Source organism: Sceloporus occidentalis, unplaced genomic scaffold (genome assembly GCF_023333645.1).
Source record: "Sceloporus occidentalis isolate IW3139 unplaced genomic scaffold, rSceOcc1.0.p SCAF_47, whole genome shotgun sequence".
In the NCBI taxonomy this organism is placed as follows: domain Eukaryota; kingdom Metazoa; phylum Chordata; class Lepidosauria; order Squamata; family Phrynosomatidae; genus Sceloporus; species Sceloporus occidentalis.
In genome coordinates this window covers 6,689,216-6,714,440 of record NW_028317027.1, presented here as the reverse complement: position 1 = coordinate 6,714,440, position 25,225 = coordinate 6,689,216, and the positions used below count along the sequence as shown (strand labels likewise).

General features: G+C 37.9%; 1 protein-coding gene across 1 annotated transcript in view; it reads left to right on the top strand.

The window, feature by feature from the left end:
- The window catches only part of LOC149289279 (dystrophin-like), an 874,963-nt gene that overhangs the window by 172,832 nt on the left and 676,906 nt on the right, over positions 1-25,225 (top strand). Inside the window, 4 exon segments of the mRNA XM_089490922.1 lie at positions 11,379-11,471; positions 17,279-17,356; positions 19,028-19,120; positions 19,350-19,522. Of these exon segments, the coding sequence (XP_089347048.1) occupies positions 11,379-11,471; positions 17,279-17,356; positions 19,028-19,120; positions 19,350-19,522 (437 nt within the window).

The window sequence follows — 25,225 nt, the reverse complement described above, 5'->3', positions numbered from 1 at the left end:
TGGCCCTCCAGAACCTGGAAATGAATTGTGATCCTCTATCAGAAATTATTCTTTGAGGTACACCGTGTAAACGTACGATCTCTTTCATGAAGATCTCGGCTAAGGTACTGGCAGACGGCAGTTTGGAGAGAGGGATAAAATGAGCTTGCTTGCTGAACAGATCAACTACCACCAGAATTGTCGTGTGGCCTTTGGAGGGAGGTAGGTCTGTAACAAAATCCATGGCTATATGTTGCCATGGTTGTTCCGGAACGGGTAGTGGACATAACAATCCTGCTGGTCTGATGCGAGGTATTTTATTATGACCACATACGTTACATGCTTGTACAAAGTCTACAATGTCCCGAGTCATGGAAGGCCACCAAAAATGTCTCTGGAGCAGAAATTTCACATTCCGAACTCCCCGATGGCCCGCTACAGGAGAAGCATGACCCCAAGATAATACGGCTTTACGAAACCGCGGCTGAACATATAATCTCCCAGGAGGTGGCATCAGTCCCTTAGGATGAGGTGTCTGTGATTTGGAGATGTGCCACATGAGGGTGTTGTGAATGGTGGCAATGATTTTGGTAGGAGGTATGATTGGTTCAACAGGGGTGTCAAAATTAGGTGCTTCGTGTTTCCTGGATAAAGCATCTGCTTTGCAATTCTTTGAACCCGGGCGAAATGAAATCGAAAAATTGAAGCGGGTAAAAAACAGTGCCCATCGAGCCTGACGGGGATTAAGTCTTTTGGCTTTTTCAATATAGACCAGATTCTTGTGATCGGTCAGGATTGTAATGGGGATGATAGTGCCTTCAAGAAGATGACGCCATTCTTCTAAGGCTAATTTGATAGCTAACAGTTCCCGATTTCCGATGTCATAATTACGTTCAGCTGGGGTAAAAGTCTTAGAGAAATATGAACATGGATGAAGACGATTAGATTCCTGATTTCGCTGGGACAGGATTGCCCCGGCTCCACTTTCCGATGCGTCGACTTCCAGGATAAAAGGTAAGTCTGGATTAGGACGTTGTAAGATAGGAGCCGTCGTGAAGGCCAACTTTAGCTTTGCAAAAGCCTCCTTTGCCACTGGGGTCCAGGATTTGGGATTCGCCCCTTTTCGGGTGAGAGCAATGATGGGGGCAATGGTCTGTGAGAAGTTCCGGATGAAGCGACGATAATAATTAGCAAATCCCACAAATCGTTGTACGCCGACTACTGCACCAATAACGTCCGTCTGAGAGGACACCATTCCTGTTCCCAGGGGAGTCCCGTCTAATGCAGAAATAGCTGTTTTCGGAGTCTTTGGCTTTAAGGGTACGTTATTATCCATAGCCCAGGTCTTGTCTATAAAATTTTCTGCTGCTCCTGAATCAATGAAAGCTTGGGTGACCACTTGGTGGCCTTGCCACTGCAGCTTGATGGGAACAAACAGTCTTTGAGGTTGAGGAGGTGTGGCTACAGTAGCACTTAGTGAAGCACCTCCGACCTTCACTAAGTTCTGGCGTTTCCCGACTTCTTGGGGCATGCAAAAATCAAATGTCCCTTCTGCCCACAGTACAAGCATAGGCCCAAGGATCTAAGACGCTGTTTCTCTTCGGCTGAAAGATGGAGTACCGGGCCTATTTCCATAGGTTCCGCGGCCGCAGGAACTGGTTCAGGAGAAGTGTGAACAACTGGACGAACTGGAGGCCGAAATTGACGTGGCCTTCTGTCTCGCTCTCTCTCTCGTTCAAATCTTCTCTCCAGACCTCTGGCTTCTAATCGTAGGCATAGGGTAATTAAGTTCTCCAGATCACGAGGTAAATCACGATAGGTGAGAGCGTCTTTCAAGGACTCATGCAGCCCCCTACGGAAGGCAGAAGTTAACGCGCTGACATTCCAGTCAGTTTCATAAGCGAGTGTGCGGAATTCTACAGCATACTGCGCCACTGTTCTTCTTCCCTGCTGTATCTCCATTAAGTTGGATTCAGCTGCTTCACGTCTCCCAGGAGCATCAAATACAGCCCTGAATGAAGAAATAAAGGCGTCGGCGTCGTCCAAAATGGAAGAGTCCTGTTCCAATAACGGCGAGGCCCAGGCTAACGCTTCTCCTTTTAATAAATTGATAATAAAAGTCACTCTGTTGTTGTGGGAAGCGAAGGTGTGAGGATGTGCACGAAAGTGTAGGGTGCATTGATTCAGAAACCCTCTACACTCATTTGGGTTTCCAGAGTACTTTTCAGGTAAGGGCATCTTTGGTGCTTTAACAGAAGGACTTATTCCAGGCGCAGGGGTTGAGGCATCTGACAACGCACTTTGGGAGACTGAAGGTGCAAGATTCGTGGCCAAAGATCGGAGCATGTCAGCCACGTCGTCCAACTTTCGTTCCAAGGATTGGAGCTGCGACGCATGAGCGGCTAAGACTTGATCTTGTCTCTCTTGATGGTTGGACATCCTTGCCAATTCTGCGGGATCCATATTAGTGGCCTGTGTTAACTGTCACGACCGGGGTACAGGGTCTGGATCCGCGCTGCAGAATCAGCGCCCTCTGGAGGAGAGAGGACGTACTGCCACCAGGCACAGGAGACACAGAACGTACACCACCAAGAATAACGTAAAGGTGGAACTCAGGAACAAAAATAAATAAATAATAATAACGGTATCCGAGGGGTCAGGCAAAAGAATAGTCGGGGTCACAAGCAAAGGTCAGGGCAGGCAGCGAAACAACGGAGGTCAGGAACAAGCAGGAGTCAAAACCAGGAAGCTAAATCAGGATAACAACGCTAGTGAGAGGCAAAAAGGCACTAACACAGGCAATGGTGTAGTGCCAAATGAGGGTTTAAATATCCCTCCAACAATATGGATCCTCCTACCCTCCTAATTAGGGGGAGGAGGAAAAGGAATATATGTCGCTTTAAGAGCATGCGCGAACGGCTCTCACGACGTAGAGGCGCGCGCCCCGGAATTATCTCGTGAACTCGCCGGCGGCGCGCGTCTCGCAGGAGGACGGACCCGGTGGCAGCTCACCGCGACGGCACGAGCAGGGAGCCGGCCGCGCGGGCTGCGTCTCGGCGTCCCTGCCGGCAGCCCGACGGAGGAGGTAACACTTGGTCTCTTGCTGTTGCTAAAACAAAGCACAAACTATAGAGCTGCAGCACCAGTACTAATAAGATTAGCTGAACTATACGCTAGTAGTAATTAATTAATATTATTACTTTTATTTATAGCTAATTTAATTAACTATTAAGATAAGAAAGAATTATAGAATTATGGATATTACTGATTTTAGATTAGACACTAGTAGATGTCTTGAATGTCTACAGTACACTCTACACTAGTATACTATTACTAACTATAACTGACAAATATATATATAATTTTATAATGAACTCAATTATTAATTATATTAATTAATATTACTGATTTTAAATTAGACACTAGTAGATGAATGTCTACAGTACACTCTACACTAGTATACTATAGTATATATATATATGACTGACAAATATATATATATATATAATATTATAATGAACTATTAAATTATAGACTCTATTAAATTATTATTTATAAATTCTATTTAATTTATTTAAGCAGGACAGGCAGTAGGCACTAGTGCCAGCCCAGGGCAAGGGCACCCCAGTGCCACTGAGACACTGGGTGCACTGTCAACTCAACAGCACTTACACTACAGTTGATGACAAATTAAATTAAAAAAAAATTAAATTAATCAAATTATTATTATTAATTATATTAAGTAGCACTGAAGTGAGGATGAAGTACACTGTGAGAAATGGCAGGCTAAGGCTTACCAGTCTCACACAAAACAGAACAATCTCTCTGTAACGCTCGGATGGAGCACAGCAGTGTTGCCAAAGCAGTCACAGCGAAAAATGAATGGATCTCTCAGGCAAGCTCTGGTCTTATAAAGGCGCCTTCAGAATTCAAAAAACAGCACCACAGGCATTGGACGAGACCCTTAGCGTGACGTCACAAGAGTGAGCTGATTGGACAGACGAGATCAGCTCACTCCTGTTTGAAATTTTGGCGGCTGCGCGGCAAAAACGAAGACTTCGATTCTTCGTGGTTGGGAGTCTTCGTCTTCTCCTACGTTTTGCCGGCACTGTATTCTCTTCGGCGTGTCTTCGGAACGAACAAAAAAACGGCCTCTTCGTGCTCGTTTTCATGTTCGCCCGAAGACGAATGCGCAAGTATAATAAGAAGATTGGGCAACTAGTTAGGGCCTCTATTAGTCCAAGGGTCCCACCAGACAATGAGAGCGAGATTTTCAATATAAAGAAAATTGCAGGACTCTGTTTTATGATTCCATAATAACTTTAATTATATATAGTTTTCTTCAATGGCTTTCAGAGCTCTTTGCAATCAGAAAATAGAGTAAAACAATTATTGAAATATGTGCATGGCAATAAAAACAATTCCTGCTTACAAGTAGGATTTATTATTGGAAGGAAAAAAGTAAACATACGTTGGTAAATGCTGGAGAAGCAGTTGTGCATGAATTACATATGTGAGTAAATATTGTAGAATTGAGATTGTGTTTATAGATTTGAAGCAAGTTTGCTTTTAGCTACATTTGCAAATCTAATGGACCAAGGCTAAGGTTTTGGACCAAACCCAAATGAAATGTGTTTGGTTAACTGTCTGTACTTGGTACTCCCCATTTGCTGTAATGAGTGCACTACAACACTGAAACAAAATTGCAACTAATGTTTGGGGATGAATAGGCTAAATTATGTTTACTCAATAACAGATGGGGAAAAACTGTCATCTGTAAATTTAAATGGCAAAGACTTGGCTAGCTGGATAAGGATAGACATTACCTGGGAAAACATTGTGTTAATATCAAAAGCGCATGATAAGAAATGTAAGGCTTTACAAGTGATGCAAAGCAACCTTGTCTAGATAAAGACATACATACAGCCAGGAGATATATTTAATGGAGAAAGAAACTGTTCCATAGACATTATCTATAGCAAGGGTGGAAAAGTTTACTGCAGGTAGCTGATGGCAATATGGATATCTTTAAAGAAAAAAAAACTTGATATGTCTGTTCCTTTAAGTAAATTAAAGAAGATCCCCTAGTTTTCCCAAAGCTCGATCTTTGCTCAAACCATTAAGGGATACGGCAGTGTCCCATGCTGCCTCATCAATGAAGAATTCACATGAGTATAGCTCGTATGTGTTTTAGCAAGCAGGATATGTATTTGGCCAAGCAGATCTCCTACAAGCTTAGACGTTTGGGAAGAAAAAGATTCTTCAGAATCACTCCATGCAATTGCTTGGAGAGCACTCAGCTATCATATGCATTAATGGCCAGAGACGCTTTTAAATTCTTTTAAGTTAAGGCACTGTCCCCTCTTGCAGATTTGGATGCTACAAGTTACAACCACAGCCCGACTGAATCCCAAACCCCTGCCCTGGCTTTAGAGGATGAGGATTAGGACAGTGGTTCTCAACCTGTAGGTCGCGACCCCTTTGGGGGTCGAACGACCCTTTCACAGGGGTCGCCTAAGACCATCGGAAAACACATATTTCACAATATAGAATTACATAATTTTATGGTCGGGGGTCACCACAACATGAGGAACTGTATTAAAGGGTCGCAGCATTGGGAAGGTTCAGAACCACAGTATTAGGAGAAACAAAAAGAAAAACTGTGCTTCTAATTGAAACATGGGGGTATCAGCAAGACAAACATAGCTTAGGAGACAATGAAGGGTTATTTATATTAATAAGTATGTGTATTATATGTCAAATATATGTGTTGCAGAACATATAGATATAGGAATTACTTTAGCTTATGCAAAAATGATAAAGGACAACAAAATATATACCCTATTTGTTCTGATATACATATATGAAAGATTAAAGGGATAGTCATGCCATGGCTGTTAACTGCAATATACCGTATTTGCTCGATTATAAGACGAGGTTTTTTCCAGAGCAAATGCTCTGAAAAATACCCCTCGTCTTATAATCGGGGTCGTCTTATAATCAGACCTCGACTAGGTCTGACTATGAGACTAAGATCGTCAAATCGTTATGTTATATACTACTTGTTCTATCCTGTCTACCCATTGTACAGCGCTACGGAATATGATGGCACTTTATAAAAATAAATAAAAACGTACCACTCTCTTAGTAAAGTAAAAGTGGCTTACATCATTTCTGACACCTGCAGTGTAAAACAGTCTGCTCTGACCCAAAGTGTCATCCATTTGGTGTGATTGCTCATTTGTATGACATGTCGCCAGGTTCGGTACTGAATCGTCATACCAGTAGAGAATGCATTAGAATTAAGTAAATGCGCACTTCCAAGGGGATCAGGAAATTGTCAATACCAAGCTATTTAGTATTACACATTTTTAAAAGTGTGTGCTTGTTTTTTTTGGCATAGGAAAACATTGCTGATAAAGTAGGGTAAATATTTACAAAATAACGAAGGTTCCAACTAAATTAGCACTTTCATTTTAACAGCTTTTATTCCCAAATTGGTTTCCAGATTAATCATTGTCAAGGCAACTTGGAAGGACTGAGTCGATTTTGACAGGTCTCAACAGATATTTTTGGTAACTGGAAAAATATTACCGCTACCTATTACAAGCTGCTCACCATAGGATAAGCATAACTCTCTTTGAGTCCTGTCTGTTGAATAAACATTATCTAGATATGAATCCACTGGGCTTTTATTTGTACATTCATAGAATTCAACAGGTATTCACCTGATATTTTACATCCTGCAATTCATTTCAAGTACCCAAAAAGTAAAAAAAAAAGACTAAACAAACTAGTGAAATTCAAGTTATTTTTACTAGGCCCCAAACTCACTATAGACCCCTATGTGTTTCACAATAAATACCAACATAAAAATATAATTTATGGTATTAAAACTCAGAAGTTCTTTGTAGACTGTGTTATATGTGCCAGTATTCATCATTCTTATAGCGGTGTATAATATATAAATGTTTTTTTATTCAAGAAAATAATCATGAAAAAAATCTTTTAAACTGTAATAACATAATGAAATTTTAATAGCTCGTTTTATTCATTTATATAATTTGGTCCTTTTTGCCCCAGGCAAAAGCTATAACGCTTTTATGTTTTGAACGAGTGTACTCTCCTAATCAGAAATTAAAATCAAATCATTCATTTTACTATATAATTTGAATCCATAATCCAAATTATGGATTTCGTGCTGGCATAGTGTTTTGTCTATATATATTTTAAAAAAAACCAAACAGATTGGTAGAGCTTTAGAAATGCATACAAAAAAGTAATGTTTTTTTTTAAAAAAAAACATGGTGTCATCTGCCTAGTTAAAGTGTCCTTTACCAGGTGCGAGTCTTACCTGGCTCAGGTGTAATGCAAGCAGTCTGGTAGTCACAGTCACAAGCAAGGTTAGGCAACTGTGCTGAAGACTGTGCTTGAAGCAATTAGTCCAAAGGAGTATAAAAGAAGTCTAGTCAAAAGCAACCTAAGGTCTAACCAGCAAATTCAATAACAGTCAAACTGGATCAGGATCCAAAATGCAAACCAGAAGCAAGCTGAGGTCAATCTAGGAATTCTGCGTAGTTCCAAAAACCACCAAAATAAAAACAAATCAGAAATCCTAAATCAGGAAGCAGAGAGAAGAGTCAGAAGCAGATTAGATGAATCAGGAACAATAATAGGAGCACGCAGGGCAACCGAGATAAGGCCACCGGGAGAGGTTTTATATCTGAAGGCAAGTCCCACCAATGAATCCATTTTCTTTGCTATATAAGAAAAATAGTATGTAGTAAAGAAATCCAGGTCACATGATTTAAGCACCACAACATATCTTTTTATTTCTGTGGCTTTCTGTGTCTCTTTTCCCCAAGTGATGTATGTGGGAAAAAAAGCTCACTTATTTGATTGATTCACTTGACTAAATTAGAGAGGATTGGAGAGCAGACAATCTCATTTTGTTTGCTCTGCAAGATTGGCAGTATAAGTGACAGCTACCTCTCACTCATCACAGAACGAGAGGAAGTAGCACAAATGACTGCTGTCTTACTCTCTATTCCTACTGAGAGCAGGTGAGCTGTTATTGAGCTTAATTCGGAATGGGTAGGTCCTTGCGGTAGCACGGACCCATTCATCTGGAATCAAACACAGCCTTTGTCTCTTCAGCCACATTCCCCTCTATAGCAAAGTTTGAAAGATATAATTAATACTACCCGTTTTACAGCACCAGATACGCTTCCTACAATTAAAGTATTTTAGAATAACATTTGAGAGATTTTTTTTGGTAACGTTGAGATTTTTTTTTTCTTTTTTTGAGGACTGCTCGTTAAATGTAGACCTTAGAATCAGAATTCTGCTCTCAGCATGACTGTGACAGTCACCATCCATGATGATCCACAGGCACGCTGAAAGTCTTTTGAAGGATTAGTTGCCAAAGTGAGCTACTTTCCTTCAATGAACCAAGGGTAAAATACATGATAGCAGAAGAGTCTGACAGATAAATCACTTCATGAAATTTAAAGCTAGCTAGTTGGTGTCGATAGTTTTAACTTTAGAATAGGTAGAGAGTATTGAAATAGAACAGAGTGTCTTGGTTTTATTGTCAAGGCTGTTCCAGCACTAAATATACATATATTGTTGGTGGAAAAATATATTATCCTGTATGCTGTTCAGTGCCGCAGTGATCCAGATATTAATTATTAACTTATGCCTGTATAGCACTTGGTACGTACAGCTGTGCAGTTTTTCTCCTGCATAGTGCAGAATTGATTAATAATGCAACTATATGGTGGTAACAGATCTGAGACCCTTATTGATTGCCATTGTTGGCCTTATTTTGCCAATATATTTACCTTTAAAGTTAAAGGGGCATCTTAATGTCCAAGACTGTCCCACCATATGCGTACTTTAATATGCATTCTTTAAAAAAAAGGTAAAAGAAAAACACCTTAGGGAGAAGCTGCAGATCCCCAGCTCCTCCATGGTCCGAACATTCTCACCACATATTAGCTGCATAAGGAAAGCACTCCCATTGAGATAAATGGGAACAATTACGGCACATATGCACAGGTGTCTCGTTAGAGCCCCTGTGATGTTCACTGAGGGTCAAATACATATGGGAGGATTCTGCAGAGTCCCTCCATTCATTTGCAAAGACAACACCACATACATTTACATAGTGCTTATAATGGCTGGAGTGTCTATTTAACAAGTACCCTTGAACCTTAAACTAGGTAATGTGGGACACTCAAGTGTTTTGGCCATGGTCATAGTCAGTTGCTTCTTTTATGTTTTAGCTTATGATCCTTTTATTCAGCAATCAAATGAAACCTTTCCCCGGGTTTACACATATGTCTATAGTCTAAATTATGAAATAAATAAACCTATCTGAAATTGTAGGGGGAGGTTAGGATTAAAGACATACAAAGGCGCTTTGAACAGATTTATTATTTGTCCATATTTGCACCTCTTTATGCAATTTGCATTACTGGTCCTTAAACATAGGGACAAAGACACAAAGTTCAATATTTAATTAGGGTATTTTTGCCAATTTAAGCAAAAAACAAAGTAATTCCTAATTTAATTAATTTGTTAAAATATTTGGTATCTGAATATTATATTCATTATTTGGGTGTTCATAATTGATTTCATTCAGTTTATGCAGTGAGGGTATTTTAGTGTTTTTGTCCTGTATGTCTTTATACCCATGATTACGCAGGTCTAAAACTCATCAGGTGGTTCATCATTGCCCCTTCTTCTTGCATTGCCAAATTATTGACAAATTCAGATGCTCAATGCCAGGGGCCATCTTTTCATCTTCCTTCTTACAGTAGACTTACTGGTGGCTGGCATGACAAAAGTGCAGTGGATTCACCGGGCGCTGGTGGGAGCTTCATTAGTCTGTTAAGTTTTATATCAACCTTCTAAGGACAGGCATTGGTCACTGACATTTCAATAAAAATGCCTTTCTCTTCCTTATTAAATTGTAGTTTTTCTCCTTCTAGTAGTTTTGTGCTTTTATTATATAGAATATCTTATAATTATATCCTCCAATTCGGTGTATATATATATATTCCATTGCAGTGCTCACTAGTCGATCAGCCATGCAGGGCTAGCTTTCCTCGTGGAGTTTATTAAACTCAGAGAAGTCCTAAATTGATTTCTGAGTTGTATTTTCTTTCAAATACAGCAGATTTTAATGCATAGGGGTGACTTGGGTATACACTAATGTCAATTTGGTGCCAACTTGCTGAAAGGTTTCTGATTTAATCCAAACAGTTTCCACTCAGTGATTTCTCTTTAGTATCTAATCAATTTCTTCTCAGACATCGGTACAGGGATATAATAAAAAGGTTACCATCTAACGATAAGAGGATCTTTCCTTGTAAATTGTACTGGGGACACCAGATACCTTTATTTCCAAATTTCATCTACAGAGTATATACGACAATATCCATACTTAGCTTTCAAATATTGAATGCCAATGATTGAAAGTCATTTGTATACCCCTGCATCAGGTACAAGTGCTTGTATGTTTTCCTGAGATTTTCAGAAATATGCTGCTGGATATCATGGACTCTTTTTCAGATTGGCAGGTCTGAGATTAGTGTTATATTCAAATTAAGAAGATCCATCTCATGTATGTAAAGGATCATTTCAGCTTTATTTTAGGTCTGAATGAAGTAGGTTGGCTGGTAATTGGCAGGGCATGGTGAAGGAAAACAGTTATAGGGACTAAAGGAGGGATGCAGAAGGGATGTTAGATGGTGGATTACATTACAACACATGTGAAAATGAATGGAATTGAAAACTCTTGCACTTTTCTTTTCCTTCTGAATCCTCATGATTAATAGTCTGATATGTCCCCAAGAACAGTTGGATGGGGCTAGGGAATGGTGCATGGTCAGAGCAAAAGATGGGATCATTTTATTCTTTAGTGTGCCTTTATGTTATCTGTAAGACAAAACTGTTTCTAGCATCTTATCTTTACTTACAGGTGTTTTCAAATGCACTCCATGAGAGCATGTCACTTTACATGACATGCCTAGTAGTATTGCACAAAATGAATGTGATAGATTTTGTTTACCGTATGCATGGTTTTCACTAAACATATCTGTATCAAATTGTATCTTGTCTGCAGTATTAACAATGTTTCTTTGATGGGGTTTAAGAATGTGATATCCCATATTAAGTACAAGTTTTGAAGGTGTAGAGTCTTGGCTCATTGTTGTCTAGAAATCCAAAAACCTCTTAAAAGTTGAATGTTATTATTTTATTATAAAAAGTGTAAACGCACAACTAATACAATTTACAGTACATTTTAGAATTATATATTGCTGTATGTTATAAGTTGTAATCTTGTTCTTGATACATACATATTTAATGTAAAATATTTTTTCTTTGTGCAGTTTGGAAAACATCCAATTGAAGATCTTTTCAGCGACCTTCAGGATGGAAGAAGACTTTTGGATCTTCTTGAAGGTCTTACAGGCCAAAAGCTGGTGAGTTGTTCCATATCAAGATGTTAATGACGAATAGTGCCTGAAATCTATTCAAGCTCGATTTCCATAATATCTGTCATAAAACACATAACCAATTAGCATGACCTTGTATGACATTAACAGAACTTACTCAGTTCTGAATTGAATTAAAAGCACTGGCCTTTAACACTTGCCTCACTTAGCAATAAATTTTAAACTAAAGCAATATCAAGTCTAAAATATGCACCTAATTCTTAAATAGAAATCATGTCCTTGAAAATGTTTCCCTTAAAGGGAAACTCCCACTGATTTGCATTAGTACTTGAATAATAATACTTTTTCAAAAATATTTTGTTTTCTTTGTTGAAGCATTTTTCCTATATATTTTCTGGCAAATGCATTTTACGTGTGCTAGTTATGTTATCTAATCCCAGTCTAGATGACAACTGCCCAGACTCCTTGTCATACTGCCTTATGATAAGCAGTGGAATCACTCAGTCTCAATTACCTAGTCAGACACTCGTACTTATGAAAGTCTATGGAGGAACTGAGTTTATTAGCATTGCCATAAAGAATCGGCTTATTATGGTGTTTAAGCTGTTGTCACCCAAAATAACAACACTGGGAGCCCCCAGGTCTCCACATAAAGGAAGTTTCTTTGAGCAAAACAAAATAAAAGCTTTGTTAATAGTCACCTATATTACTTCATTTTTCCATGGGACTCCCCATTAATGATAATGTATAGTTGCATTACCAGATAAAATATATTTAGCCTTGGCAAATATACCCATTTCAATTGTCCCTAATGCAATATTCAGATATTATGTTATATGTATAATACCCTGATTTATCTGCATGAGTAGTACTGTGATAACAATATTTGCCACAAATAACCTAAAATGCAAGTTGTATATGCAGCAAACTTTCAGTTATGCATTTGATTTGCATTAAGTGGTCCGTAATGCATAATTCATCCTCCCAACACGTCTTAAAACATATTTATCTGCATTTTACATTATGTAATGCAATCTATGCTGTATACATATATAATGGGGTTTTAAACTATCTTATTATGCAGTGTATTTTGTGCAAAGATTTCCGTTATAAAATATTATGACTTCATAAAAGAAAGTTTTGAACTGTGAAACCTCCTGTTATGCTTTCTTTCTGTGTCTTTGTTTTTTTTCCTCATCTGAATCTTTTTAATGCGGTTTTGTATGTGAGCAGGTTTACGATTTTTTAAAATCTATTTTTCTGTCTTCATTATTATGCAGACCTTTCTGCAATACTTGTGCAAGCAAACCTATAGATGAAAAGTAATGTTACTGTAAATGCATTTGGTATCAGGTAGTGCTGGCATAACAAAACATTAAAATACATGGCATTGGATATATACCCAGAATGTGTGCATAGTATGCTCTGTGGACAGAGCCATTCTAGCAGCTATATGTAAAGTTACACTCTTTAGTATGCTAAACAAATCAGGCATAGCAGATAAAAGGCCATACCATGGACGGAAAGCACTTTAAGGCCAGTGGATGCAACTGTGTTCTCTTGCATCATACGCTGCCTTCATCCAGCCGACAGCCACACACTGAGAGACCTTCGGCCCACCTGGAAGTATTTGGACATTCTACATTTGGTAGTTTGATTTGAGGAAGAAGGACACAGCCTTCACCATGTGTGCCAGGCACGGCCAGAGTGGTGATAGATGGCATGTGTTTCTCTTATGGCAATGGGCGGGGGAGTTGGAGAAAGTGGGCTATGCGTTGGCGGACAGTGTGCTCCCTGGTATCGAATGTAAAATATGAATCGCTATAGATACACGTTACCTTGCATATGTATTCATCCCATCCCTGGCTATTCCACATTTTGTTGTGTTACAACCTAGAATTAAAATGTTTGGAAATGGATATTTTCAGCATATTTACCACTTGAAAGGTAAAATATATCTCTGTTGTAATTCAAACTCTGCTTTAGAAAGAAAACATTTATTTCATAATACTTGTTAAAAACAGCTTTGGTAGTAATTAGAATGGTTAGCTGTTTTTTGTTTAAGTCTCTCTCAGCTTTGCATACCTGGATCTGGCATTGTTTACACATTCTCCGTACAGTATTGCTTTCAATACTGACAGTTTTGTCAAAAGAAAATCATCCAATCCAACATGATGCTGCCATTGACTTGTTTTAATATAGAGATCGTGTTTTCTTAGCAATGATTCGTATGAGTGTTCTAAGCAAAGATGAAATAGTTCTATCGTGGTCTCTTCAGAACAGAATAGCACTTACACATACTTGCTGTGTTTCCCATGTGCCTTTTGATAAAATACAAATTAGATTTAATATAGGTCTTTTCAGCTTTGTGGAGCATCAAGGTGATATTTTTTCAATGGACAGTTTCTCCATCCAAGCTGTGGATGGAAGCTTCTCCATTGGTCTCTTAGTTGCCCTCCTAACATAATCACTGAATTTTGGTGGACCTTCTTCACACAATTTTCATTTTTCCATAACTAATTCAATAGAGTTTCAGGCAATATTCATAATTTGGTTTCTATAACCCATCCCCACTTTTTGCATCACTAGGATATTATCCTAAACCTGTTTTATAGCTCCTTGGCCTTCATAATGTTGTTTAGTTATGTTAGCTAACAATCTCCAGAAGCAAGTGTAATTACCATTTGCACACAAGTGGACCTCTACCTTATCTGGGGTAGTTACTTCATGAGAGGTTGGAACAAACTGGATACGTAAGGTTGTGCTACTAATGCATGAGGTACATCAAGCCCCAGACAGTCCTAAGTAGAAGGGAAAGTGCATAGGGAGCGGCTATGGCTAAAGATCGTTCCCCATGCCAGGAGAAAATGGAATGACCCAGAGATCAAGGGAAGCAGAGTGTCATCTGGCGCCTCCTGGCCCAACCTGCACAGTTCCTAGGTATGACAAATAAAGATCTTTTTATTTGGAACATTTTGGAACAATTGTGTGGCTGTGTTCCCATCTTTTGAATTGTTTAGCAATGATTATTGACAAACCTAGGGTGTGGATGCATACATAAGTGTCTATATATAAATATATAAGCCTCTAAAACATTATTAGAAATGTGTTTAAGATATTCATAAGTTTTTTTTTAAGTGCTGTCTTCATGGGCCCATTTACCCTGGGCACTGCCCAAGATCTCACTTTGTAGCTGGCAAATAAACAAACCAGGGGACCTGCCACCCTGGGCGTATTTAACCAATGCCATTATACGTTGCTAGCTGTTTTCCTGCTGTGATCAATAAAGAATACTGAATACTGAAAATTCTCCTTAGGCTTAATTTCTCCATATGAAAAGCCATGCAAACTATATTCCTATTCAAACAGAATATTGTTTCCATTCTTAGCCAGTTATTTTGAGAAACAAAAATTTGTCTAGTGAAATCTGAGCATTATGCAATCAGATTACCATTGTCACAACGTTTTTAAAAACACCCTACAATGTTCAGCTGGATAAAGGACGAAAAGTCCTTCAACAAACAGGTTTGGTATTTTTTTACTGAAATTCAAGACATTTTCAAGACATTTTCAGTTTATATAAACACAAACCTACAGTACAATCCAAACACATAATTTGAACTGATATAAAAATTATTATATGGAATTCTTGGTGAAGTATGCATTAAGAAAGGCAAAGCACATGTACTGTATGATTATCTTGCAGTTAGGGACTTCTATAAAGTGCATTTACAGAGGAATTGCTTGCTATAACTTGGATCGTCATTTTCTAGAGATAATATAGAGCTTGATCTCTTTTTATTTATACAGCTCTGTGCTATTTAATTAATGCAGTTAACACATACACAACAAATACACATTGATTAGACACATCAGGAGTTAGAACCCTGTCTGTGAGCTTGCTATATAGTCTTATGGTGCTTTTATACAAAGTTTACTCGTGGCAGGAATGGTGGGCTTCTGAGGGCCCCGCTTGTGAGGTTACAATCTAATAGCAGTAATTGTGGCTAAATATTTGTGGTATATGTGGTAAATATTTTGGGAGCAAGAAAACATGTTAGTATATATAGGGGATTCTGATGAATCCCTCTACACTTTTGCATGGGAAAAAAACAAACAACCAAAAAACATTATGGTGGAAATGACAGCTAGAGTGTCTCACTTTAATGTTCTTTGCACTATAATAGTAATGCAATAATCTGTATTGTATTATATTACGTGCTCATTATTCCCTAGTTAAGCTAAGCAATTTTCCTTTTTGACATTCAAAATTACACCACAATACTATGCTATATTTGAAATTCAGTTTAGTCTGTTAAGTATGTAGGAAATAATATGGGTCAGATGTTTCTACTTTCACAAACTACACATATGCAAATTAGAGACATTCTAGCAATGACCAAGGCTTAATGTTGCTGTTAATTTTCAAGTAGAATGTGATTCGGTATTCTATTAATATTATTTTCTTAATATAATAGATTATGACCTGATTAAGTGTAGGCTTAATTACCCTTTTTCACATCTCTCACATTCCTCTATCTCTTCTCCTCTTTCTGTTTATCTCTTCCTCCTTCTCTGTATCTCTCTTTTTATTTTCCTACCTCTCCCTTTTATCTCTCCCCCTTTCTCACTATCACTCCTCCTTTTTATCTCATCTCTCTAATTTCACTTTATCTTTTTTTTCTCTTCATCTGTCCACCTATTTTATCTCTCCCCTTTCTCATTTTATATCTTCTTTCTCATATATATGTGTGTGTGTGTGTCCTGGAAGAATGATAAATGTGTGTGGATTTTATGCACAGGCATTTAAAAATGTACAAAGGACCCTGGATTTATTTTTGTTATGCATCTAAAGGGTATTTTAATGTTTTCCAATTTCTCTATAACACATTTGTCTTCTTTTATAACCACTTTGCCCTTGGCTTGTATCGTTCAATGATTTTTACTTTTGTTAAACATTCTGTCTTTTTATGATTGTAGCCCACCTGACCTTGAACCTAATTATACAAGTTTTCTTTAACAGAGCTTTCAATTCAGTATAAATGTCACTGAATCGCCAAAATCTTTACTTTATCTTCACTTTTAGAACTGTAGTGGAAATGAATTATTCTTTGTAAGAATAAAACACCTCTAATCTAGAGATCACACTTTTAAGTGATCTTTGATATTAAAGGATACAGTTTACATTGGTGCCATGTTACATTGGTGCCAGTGGCTCAGGATGTCCCTTTTAATACTAAGTTGGACAGTGTGGATTTTCATGCATTGGTCTGCCGAGCTTCTCCTCCAAAGGAAAACAGTGGGGATCCTGGACTGGTTAGGTAGATCAGAGGATTCCCCTTGACCAGTCAAGTGTGAAATACATCAGGGCATGTGCTTTCTCAATACAGACCCCCATTTCCAAGTGGCCATTTAGCGGTGTATTCAAGCATAATGTGGCTTGACAAGTAAGGTAGATAGTTGATCCAGCCTACCAGTCCCACCCGTAACCATTCCTCAACAAAGGTGTTCCGCTTTACATGGTCACCTTGCCATGCTCTGAAGCTGATCACTGCAACGTAGTGTAAGGCAAGGGGGTGGTCATGGCCACTTCCACCACCACCACCTCATTCATACACCTGAGATGGTGGGAAAAAGGATCTACTGCATATGGGCTCATGTATGGTATAGGCGTGGGGAGTTATGCTAAGTATGATCTTGCATAGTGGCTGGGTTTATGATCGACATGCTAGCCCGCTGGACAGGAAAACATGCCATCAAACACTCATCATTTACAATAAATACAATAATAATAATAATCATCATCATCATCTATGCTGTTTTTTTTCTTTCAGGTAAAAGAAAAAGGCTCCACAAGGGTTCATGCTCTAAACAATGTCAACAAAGCTCTGCAAATCTTGCAAAAGAACAATGTGAGTAAATTTAAAACTCTTAGTTGGTACACTTATAAACCCTGCTATTAATATGTTTAAACACAGTGCAATAATAACAAAAATATATATTTCTACATGCAGCTTATTATTACACGTTAAAGTACACCCCACTCATATATTTAAGTACATTTTATATTCAAGTAAATTATACATAGACTCTGCTACTTTTTATTGCATGTAAATTAGTGCATGCATTTTTTTATTGGAGGTAGAAAATGCTTCTGTCTCGTTATCCTCCTCCCCCTGCCTGTCTTACCAGGAGCAGGAGGCATACTAAAGTTGATTTGAGCTTAGTGCTTTCAATGAGAAAGCTCATCGATTTCAAAGGAAAAATCAGTGCTTTTATTAAAACTGTTAGGGAAAGGACGAAAATGATACATACGTCTTATTTTTAAATACAATAGCAAAATAATGCATGCTAATGAACTCCATAATGCGTTGAGAATGGGAACTAGACTGCCACTTTAGGTTTACATCAAGTAAAACTATGCAAGCTGATGAAGTGGTAGAAAGTTAGTGGGGTCTCCGCATATTATGCTTAAATGGTCCTTTAAATCAGTGTCAGAGGCTTACTGGGGATGACTAAGTTGCCCTGGCTATTTAAGGCCAGTGGCCAACAAATGACATCTGTGCAGTAGCCAGCTGGATATGCATGGCTGTACATTATGTTTTACAGACACTTGGTGCGTGACCGTGCATATACAGTGGGTGGCCAAAAACTGCAGGATCCAATTTGGTGCTTCAGTAGCAGATTGAGTAAATATGGGGCTTTATCAGTCAGCAGCCCAACAGGCATTTGTCAGTGTGCCAGATGCCCAGTCTGGACCCGATCAGTATAATGAAAAGGAGCACGTTTAGTTCAGAGAGAGAAAGTGACATGCTGTCCAGATGTTGGGTCAAGGAGATCGATGACATATCTTTATAAAAGGAGCCCTGGATAAGTCTTTTAAGCAAAACAACAAAATGGTTAAGAAGGCTTGAGACACACAGAAGTCACTCTGAGGGCAGGTTTGTGAGGCATTTGTTAGCACGAAATGAAATCTAGACGGTCAAGTTGTTTAGAACATTGTAGGTTAATTCTAGGAATCTAGATTGACACTCCAAGGCCTCTAGGTGCACAGGAACAGATATATACAAATACACAAATACTACACAAATCTGTTTTCCTGACACCTGGCCCGCTCCTCCTAAATCCATTTCCTGGATAAAGTAAAGCCAAATTATTCATTACAGATTAGGAGTCCCCTGTGCCTCTGAGTTTTACGAGCGTGTCTAGTGTCCCTAACGGATAAGCCGGCACTGTTATTTTTTTTTTTAAAGAAACAAAGAATATTGATTTAGCATGGACTTAATCTTTCTACAAGCCTACATTTTCTTGATCACATGGTATTCATGCGCAAATCATTGTATGTAATCCAGCAAAAATAATTGTCAGTGCCATATAACATTAGTCTGAAGGATAAAAATTACTGACTTTTTTTAATGCACAATTTCCGAAGCCTTGAAATCCATTTTTTGAATTGTTGAAAGAAAATTGCTTTATAAAATCACCTTAACATGTATATGTATTCTGTATTTACAATACAAACATCATTGCTTTTTCAAATGACTTTTTATGAATCTAAACTATTTTGTATCTTTACACAACAGGTTGATTTGGTGAATATTGGCAGCGCAGATATTGTGGATGGGAACCACAAGCTGACTCTTGGATTGATCTGGAGCATAATTCTCCACTGGCAGGTTAATAGATTTTTATATATATATATATATATATTTCCATTTCCTTTGCTTTCATTTTTCCATGAGCTCAAATAACACATGAACACTAATTCTACTGCTAGAAGTAATATAGAACTTATTTATTTCCGAAAAGACGTAAGTTCCTATTCATTTAACAATGAATAGTACTATAAACGAACAATTTATTCTGCTTAATGTTCATGTCCATTGATGGCTGCCTATCTTTCAGGTGAAGAATGTAATGAAAGGGATTATGGCTGACTTGCAGCAGACGAATAGTGAAAAGATCTTATTGAGCTGGGTCCGCCAATCAACTCGCAATTACCCACAGGTCAACGTTATCAATTTCACCAGCAGTTGGTCTGATGGATTGGCTTTCAATGCACTTATCCACAGTTACCGGTAGGAAGAAAAAAAAACAGTAAAGCTTTAACAAACACATGATTCACCTTTCTTTTGATATTGCCATTATTGATTATTTTGATGACAAGCATTATGCTCACAATAAACATTCAAAAACTGTTAACATACTTCAGATAGAAGAGGTGTGCTTTTACTTAGCAAAGAAATCACCACAATCTGCTATGTAGAAGCAGCAAATCAGTAGTTTAAGAGGTTTGTTTGCAATTCGGATACAATGATTTTACAATAATTTATAGTGGAAAACGTTTCAAACTCAACAGGAAGAAAATAGAATGCCAGATGACTAAATGAATCCATCGTATAGACCATTCATGGATATTAATGTTAACTGAAAGGGGTCCACAGATGTAGCCCACCTCAAATTTAGCCTAAACATTTGTTTGGAGTGCAAGTTGTTTTGCTTATGTAACAAAAGTTGCAGAAAAACAAAATTAGCAACACAATTGTACAATGTATGGATTGCCTTAAACAATATACACACGGTGTGAGACTTTAACCCATAAAGTACATGGTGTTTACATAAATGTCAACCACTTAAACTGTAGGTAGTAGCAATAGCTCCATATCGTGTACTGGAAACATTGTGCAATGTGCATGAATGTACAAGAGGTTCTTTATAGGATTTAGTTCCTCTTAGCGATTCTGCTTGGAGAGTTTTGTTTAAGTTTTTTTTTTTTAACACAAACTCATTTTCTTCACTGCAAATAGCAAGGGGAGAGTGATGGTCAAAGTGGCAAATGCATGTAGGGGATTTAAAGGGACCACTTAACGATCATGCATTAGAGTACATATTTTAAACCAAGCAGAACCCTATTTTGCAATTGTCATAATCTTAGAACATTTGTGGTAGTTAACGGGCTTTACAGCTGTGATCACTGTTTCTTGTGGAATTTAAGTTAATGAAAAAAAAACTTTGACAAACAAAAGCCTTATTGCCAATATATGTTTTTTTTTCTTGGGTAGGGCGATATCATATATGTCATATTATGTTAAAGCCACCTAGGAGATTCCATGCAGTATGATTGTTTTAATAATCCTAAAGTTCTATGCCTTTTTTTGGTTTTATTTTCTGAAGAAAATATAAAGCCAAAACTCACTTGTGTCACTATTCCTAAACTTATCCGCTTTGTACAGGTTTGTGCTGCATGTCGGAAAACATACTCATGAGAGATCTTTTTATTTTTACAAATGAACATTTGCATTTTTAGGTACATGACCAAAATATAAAGTAAAAAGGTTTCAGGCACTGAATGTTCAGTGGCAGATACTGCTTCTGGTCCAGCATTCTAATTAAACAACACATTATAATTTTAATTGCATATGTGTTGATTCAACAGTGTCTAAGGCTTTTTCAGACTAATCTATTTCTCAACATGCTACTTAGTGATATAAATAGCCAAGTTATATAATAAATTACATTTTAATTAGAGAAATTAAAAGAAACAGAATGTAGCTCTGGCAGGTTGGAAGCACCAAATGAAAGTGTTGAAGACCTCTTCATTGAATTATAACAGCAAGGGCAGAAGTACACATTCCTGATAAATGCCGAAACCTGTAATTATCTTGCAGGCTAAAACCTTGTTATTCCCATATAATTACTAATATGGATGTCAAATGCTCCGTCCATTTTTACAGATCCCTAGGATTAAAAGATCTCCCCAAATGGCCCATGATTCCTATTGCTTGCAAAAGTGGGACAGTGAGACTGCTCAGTGGGACAGTTTAAACAATGGTCCAAAATGCAAAATTTCTAGGCTCCATTACATGATTATCAATATAGCATTTAAAAGATGTATTCATTCTTACCAAGGTACACATAGAAATTTATGTTGGCTGCGAAACTACTGCAATGTGCCTGGAGATAAGTTAGAATGTGGGGCTGAACACCCCTTACGGAGTCAAAATACAATTACATATGATGTTTACTATTTACATTAACTTTAGATATAGGGAAATCTTTATTCTGGACGCCAACAAAAACAAGTAACTAGAATTCAATATTGTATCCTGTGTGTAATTAGACTCATAACCACCAAGATAATTACAGAACTGTATCGAAGAGGGTCATGCTTGTCGAATAGCTGCATTTGCATATATGGATATGGTGTCTAGGTTTTTGCTACTTGCTCGACACAGAATATTGGACTTTTGCTCCTGGAAAACCGAGTATCTTAATATGCATTTTAAGGATTGTGTAATTATTAAGAGTTTCTATCCACATTTATTTAGGTAGTACTATTGCCAAGTATGATGGTTATGACTGCTATGTGCTCTTCAATATTCCATGTGCATTTGACATTTTGGACTTCACAGACAATATTAGGAAATTAGCGGACTCCAAATAACCCCAGATGTGTAGGGTAAACATGTATTGGCCTAAAATAACTCATATATGCAGAACTTATACATTAAACTAAGAACTAAGATTACATTGAATACATTGTTTGCTAGCATCTTGTGTTCACATTTGAAATGATGAGTCTTATTTTAGTAAGTTGCTTTTGTAATTCTCTATCAACTATCCATATCACATTCCCTTATGCATACATTCTACTGTTAAAATAGAAGGGTGACTGAGACAAGTTACATGTGGAAACTCATTGCCCAAAATCATTAATAGCTCTTGAATCAAATCTTGTCTTGGCTCACGAGTTCTTCATATAATACAGTACTGTGCAAAGGTTTTAGGTAGATAGAAAAAAATCCTATAAAGTAAGAATGCTCTCAAAAATAGACATGCTAATACCGTATTTGCTCGATTATAAGACGACCCCCCAAAATCTAAATATTAATTTAGGAAAAAAACAAAAAGCCTGAATATAAGACTACCTTATAGGAAAAAAAGTTTTACTAGTAAATATTAATTCATGTAAACTATTTTTTCATATTTAATAAAAGCTAAGATTGAGAAAAAAAATATATTTTTTTATTTCCTTTTATTTGCCAACCTGCCCCCCCAGTTATGCACATCTGCCCCCAGGGTTGCCACTCTGCCCCCAGAAATTCCTTATACCCCCTATTTGCCACTCTGCCCCATGATGTGCCTTTTAACCCTCTATATGCCACTCTGCCTCCAGAAATGTCTTATACCCTCCTATATGCCACTCTGCCCCATGATATGCCTTTTAACCCCCTATATACCAGAGTGGCATATAGGAGGTTAAAAGGCATATATATATATCTATATATATAACTGCTTACAGCAATCACACTCCTATCAAGCCAAGGCAGCCAGTACATGCTGGAACCTGGGGATGATAGGAGTGTGAGTACAGCCTCCCTATGCCATGCTACCACCACCACCCCCCTTACACATCCATGCTATCACACACACACTCATTCACAAACATTTAAATACTCATTCATGCCATTAATCACACATACTTGCTCAAAAACATTCCCCCACCCCCTTACCTGAACTGCAGATCTCTCACTCGAAGACTTCTGCAGGGGCCCGGCTGTGCGAGCAACTTCTCTGGCCCCGCCCCCAGAGGAAGGAGGGGGAGGCACAGTTATGTGACACTCTTCTAGCTTCCTGTTCTCCTGCTGCTAATAGAAGAGACGCTGCTCGCGACCAAAGCACCGGTAAGCAGCCTGGCCCCAGCGGACATATTTTTGAGGTCCGATTAGAAGACGACCTCGATTATAAGACGAGGGGTCTTTTTCAGAGCATTTGCTCTGAAAAAAACCTTGTCTTATAATGAGCAAATACGGTAGTTTATTTGTATCATTTGACCAAATGCAAAGTGAGAAAAATCTAAATCAAATCAATATTTGGTGTGACCGCCCTTTGCCTTGTGACATGTCATATTTGTCTTCATTTAAAACATTAAAGGCATCAGGTATGGAGATAGGTGATACTTGCTTAGTCCCAAATGGGGGAAAGGACTGGGTAGATGATTCCATAGGTTGTGAACAGCATGAATAAAATCTTCTAGGCAGCAATTAGAGGTAGTGATGATAAGGTAAGGTCAAATGCATGGGAGAATTTGGAACATATTTCAATTCAGGATAAGTGAAGTGGGCAAGAGTAATATAAGTGAGGGTTTTATAAGTTTAGGTAAGTTTTGTTTGCATTGTATTCTAACAGATTTTAGCATCCGCTTGTAGGAAATGACAAAGAGTTACGGTGTTAAGATGAGTGACAGGTAAGAAAGACTAGCCTCACTTAGGTACACAAAATGCCTACATTGCCTACAAGTCAGGAAATAAGGAAGTCCAGGTAAGTGAATGCTAATAGGGCAAAAATATTTAGGGCTTAAATGAACATTTTGGTGGTATCTTGAGTAAGAAAAAGGCAGATACTTGAAACAATAGGTAAGTGAAAGTTGTGGGATTTATTAAGTTGATTAATTGTGAGGAATGAAGCAAAGAGCTGTGTCAAAGATAATGCCAAAAAAGCATCGAGGTATAGTTCAGGGGAATAGAAGATGAGTTTGAGGTGGTGGAAGGACATAAAGAATGTGACAGCAGAAAGCAATCCAGCAAACTCAATGAAGCAATTTTCAAATGTGTTAGATGTGTTTGCCTATATCATTATAAAAAATGAATTCTGTGTTTAGCTGGGTATATATCATATTGAATGGCCTTCTAATTATTTCCAAAGTTAGACATGTCAAGTTTTAATATGCAGCTACTGTAGCGCTGCATAATATCAATACTATTGAAAGGTTTGATAATTATTTACAGTAGGCAAAACAAATAAGTTAGTGTAGAAGAATAAACATCGATATGAACTATGAAATCTTTCTAGGTTCCATAAACCTTACTGAATAATATTTGCTTTCTAAATCTCTTAATACAAGACGTTATACAAGTCAGTAAGTGCTTAACAGAATTTAAATAAGCACATTCTCCTTGTAGATCAAAGTTGAGTAACACAGTGAAAATTTTTATGGCAAATGTAATTTGTTCAATCCATGAAATACGCAACCCAGAATTCCCTTGCTTTTCTCCGAAAAGGTCCTATCCTTATTACCTAAATTACCCTTCGATTAGCATAGACTGAGTAGAAAAAAATTATAATTATCTAGTAAATTGATTAGGTTAGGCCTACAGATCAGAAGTGCTTATACACAGAAAACCTGAGAATCCCTGTTCAACGCGTCTAATATTCCTTGTAATTAGTAGCAGCCTAATGGTTAATCACATCTAGAAATACGTAATGCAGAGGGTGACTTCCTCATCTTTTGTTGCAAATTGTTACCCAAAGACTGAATCTATGAACTTTGAGAACTGGAAAAAGAGAATTCAAAATCCATTTTATACTAACAAAAGTTTCAGAAAATTAGCAATATTGTGTGATGTACAGAGAAAATGAATCATTTCACAGGAGCAAATACATAATGTAAAAATAAGTTAGTCAGTTTGCCTGCCTTTTCCTGTTACCGCATTTACTCGATTATAGCACAACTTGTCTGATTACAAGACTAAAATCCAGATCTCCCGCAGTGCTGCAGGGGACCTGGATTCTCCTCTCTGGCAGCCGGTCAACGTCTGTGCAATGGGCGCAGACAACCTCCGCTGCTACCCGACACTACCGCTGGGGCTTCTGTGACGGAGCACCCACGTGACCTTCCAGTGCTCCGTCATGGAAGCCCCGGTGGAACTCGCGGGTAGCAGTGGAGGATGTCTGCGCATTGCACAGACATACACCGTCTGCCCCCACTTGAGACCAGGGAG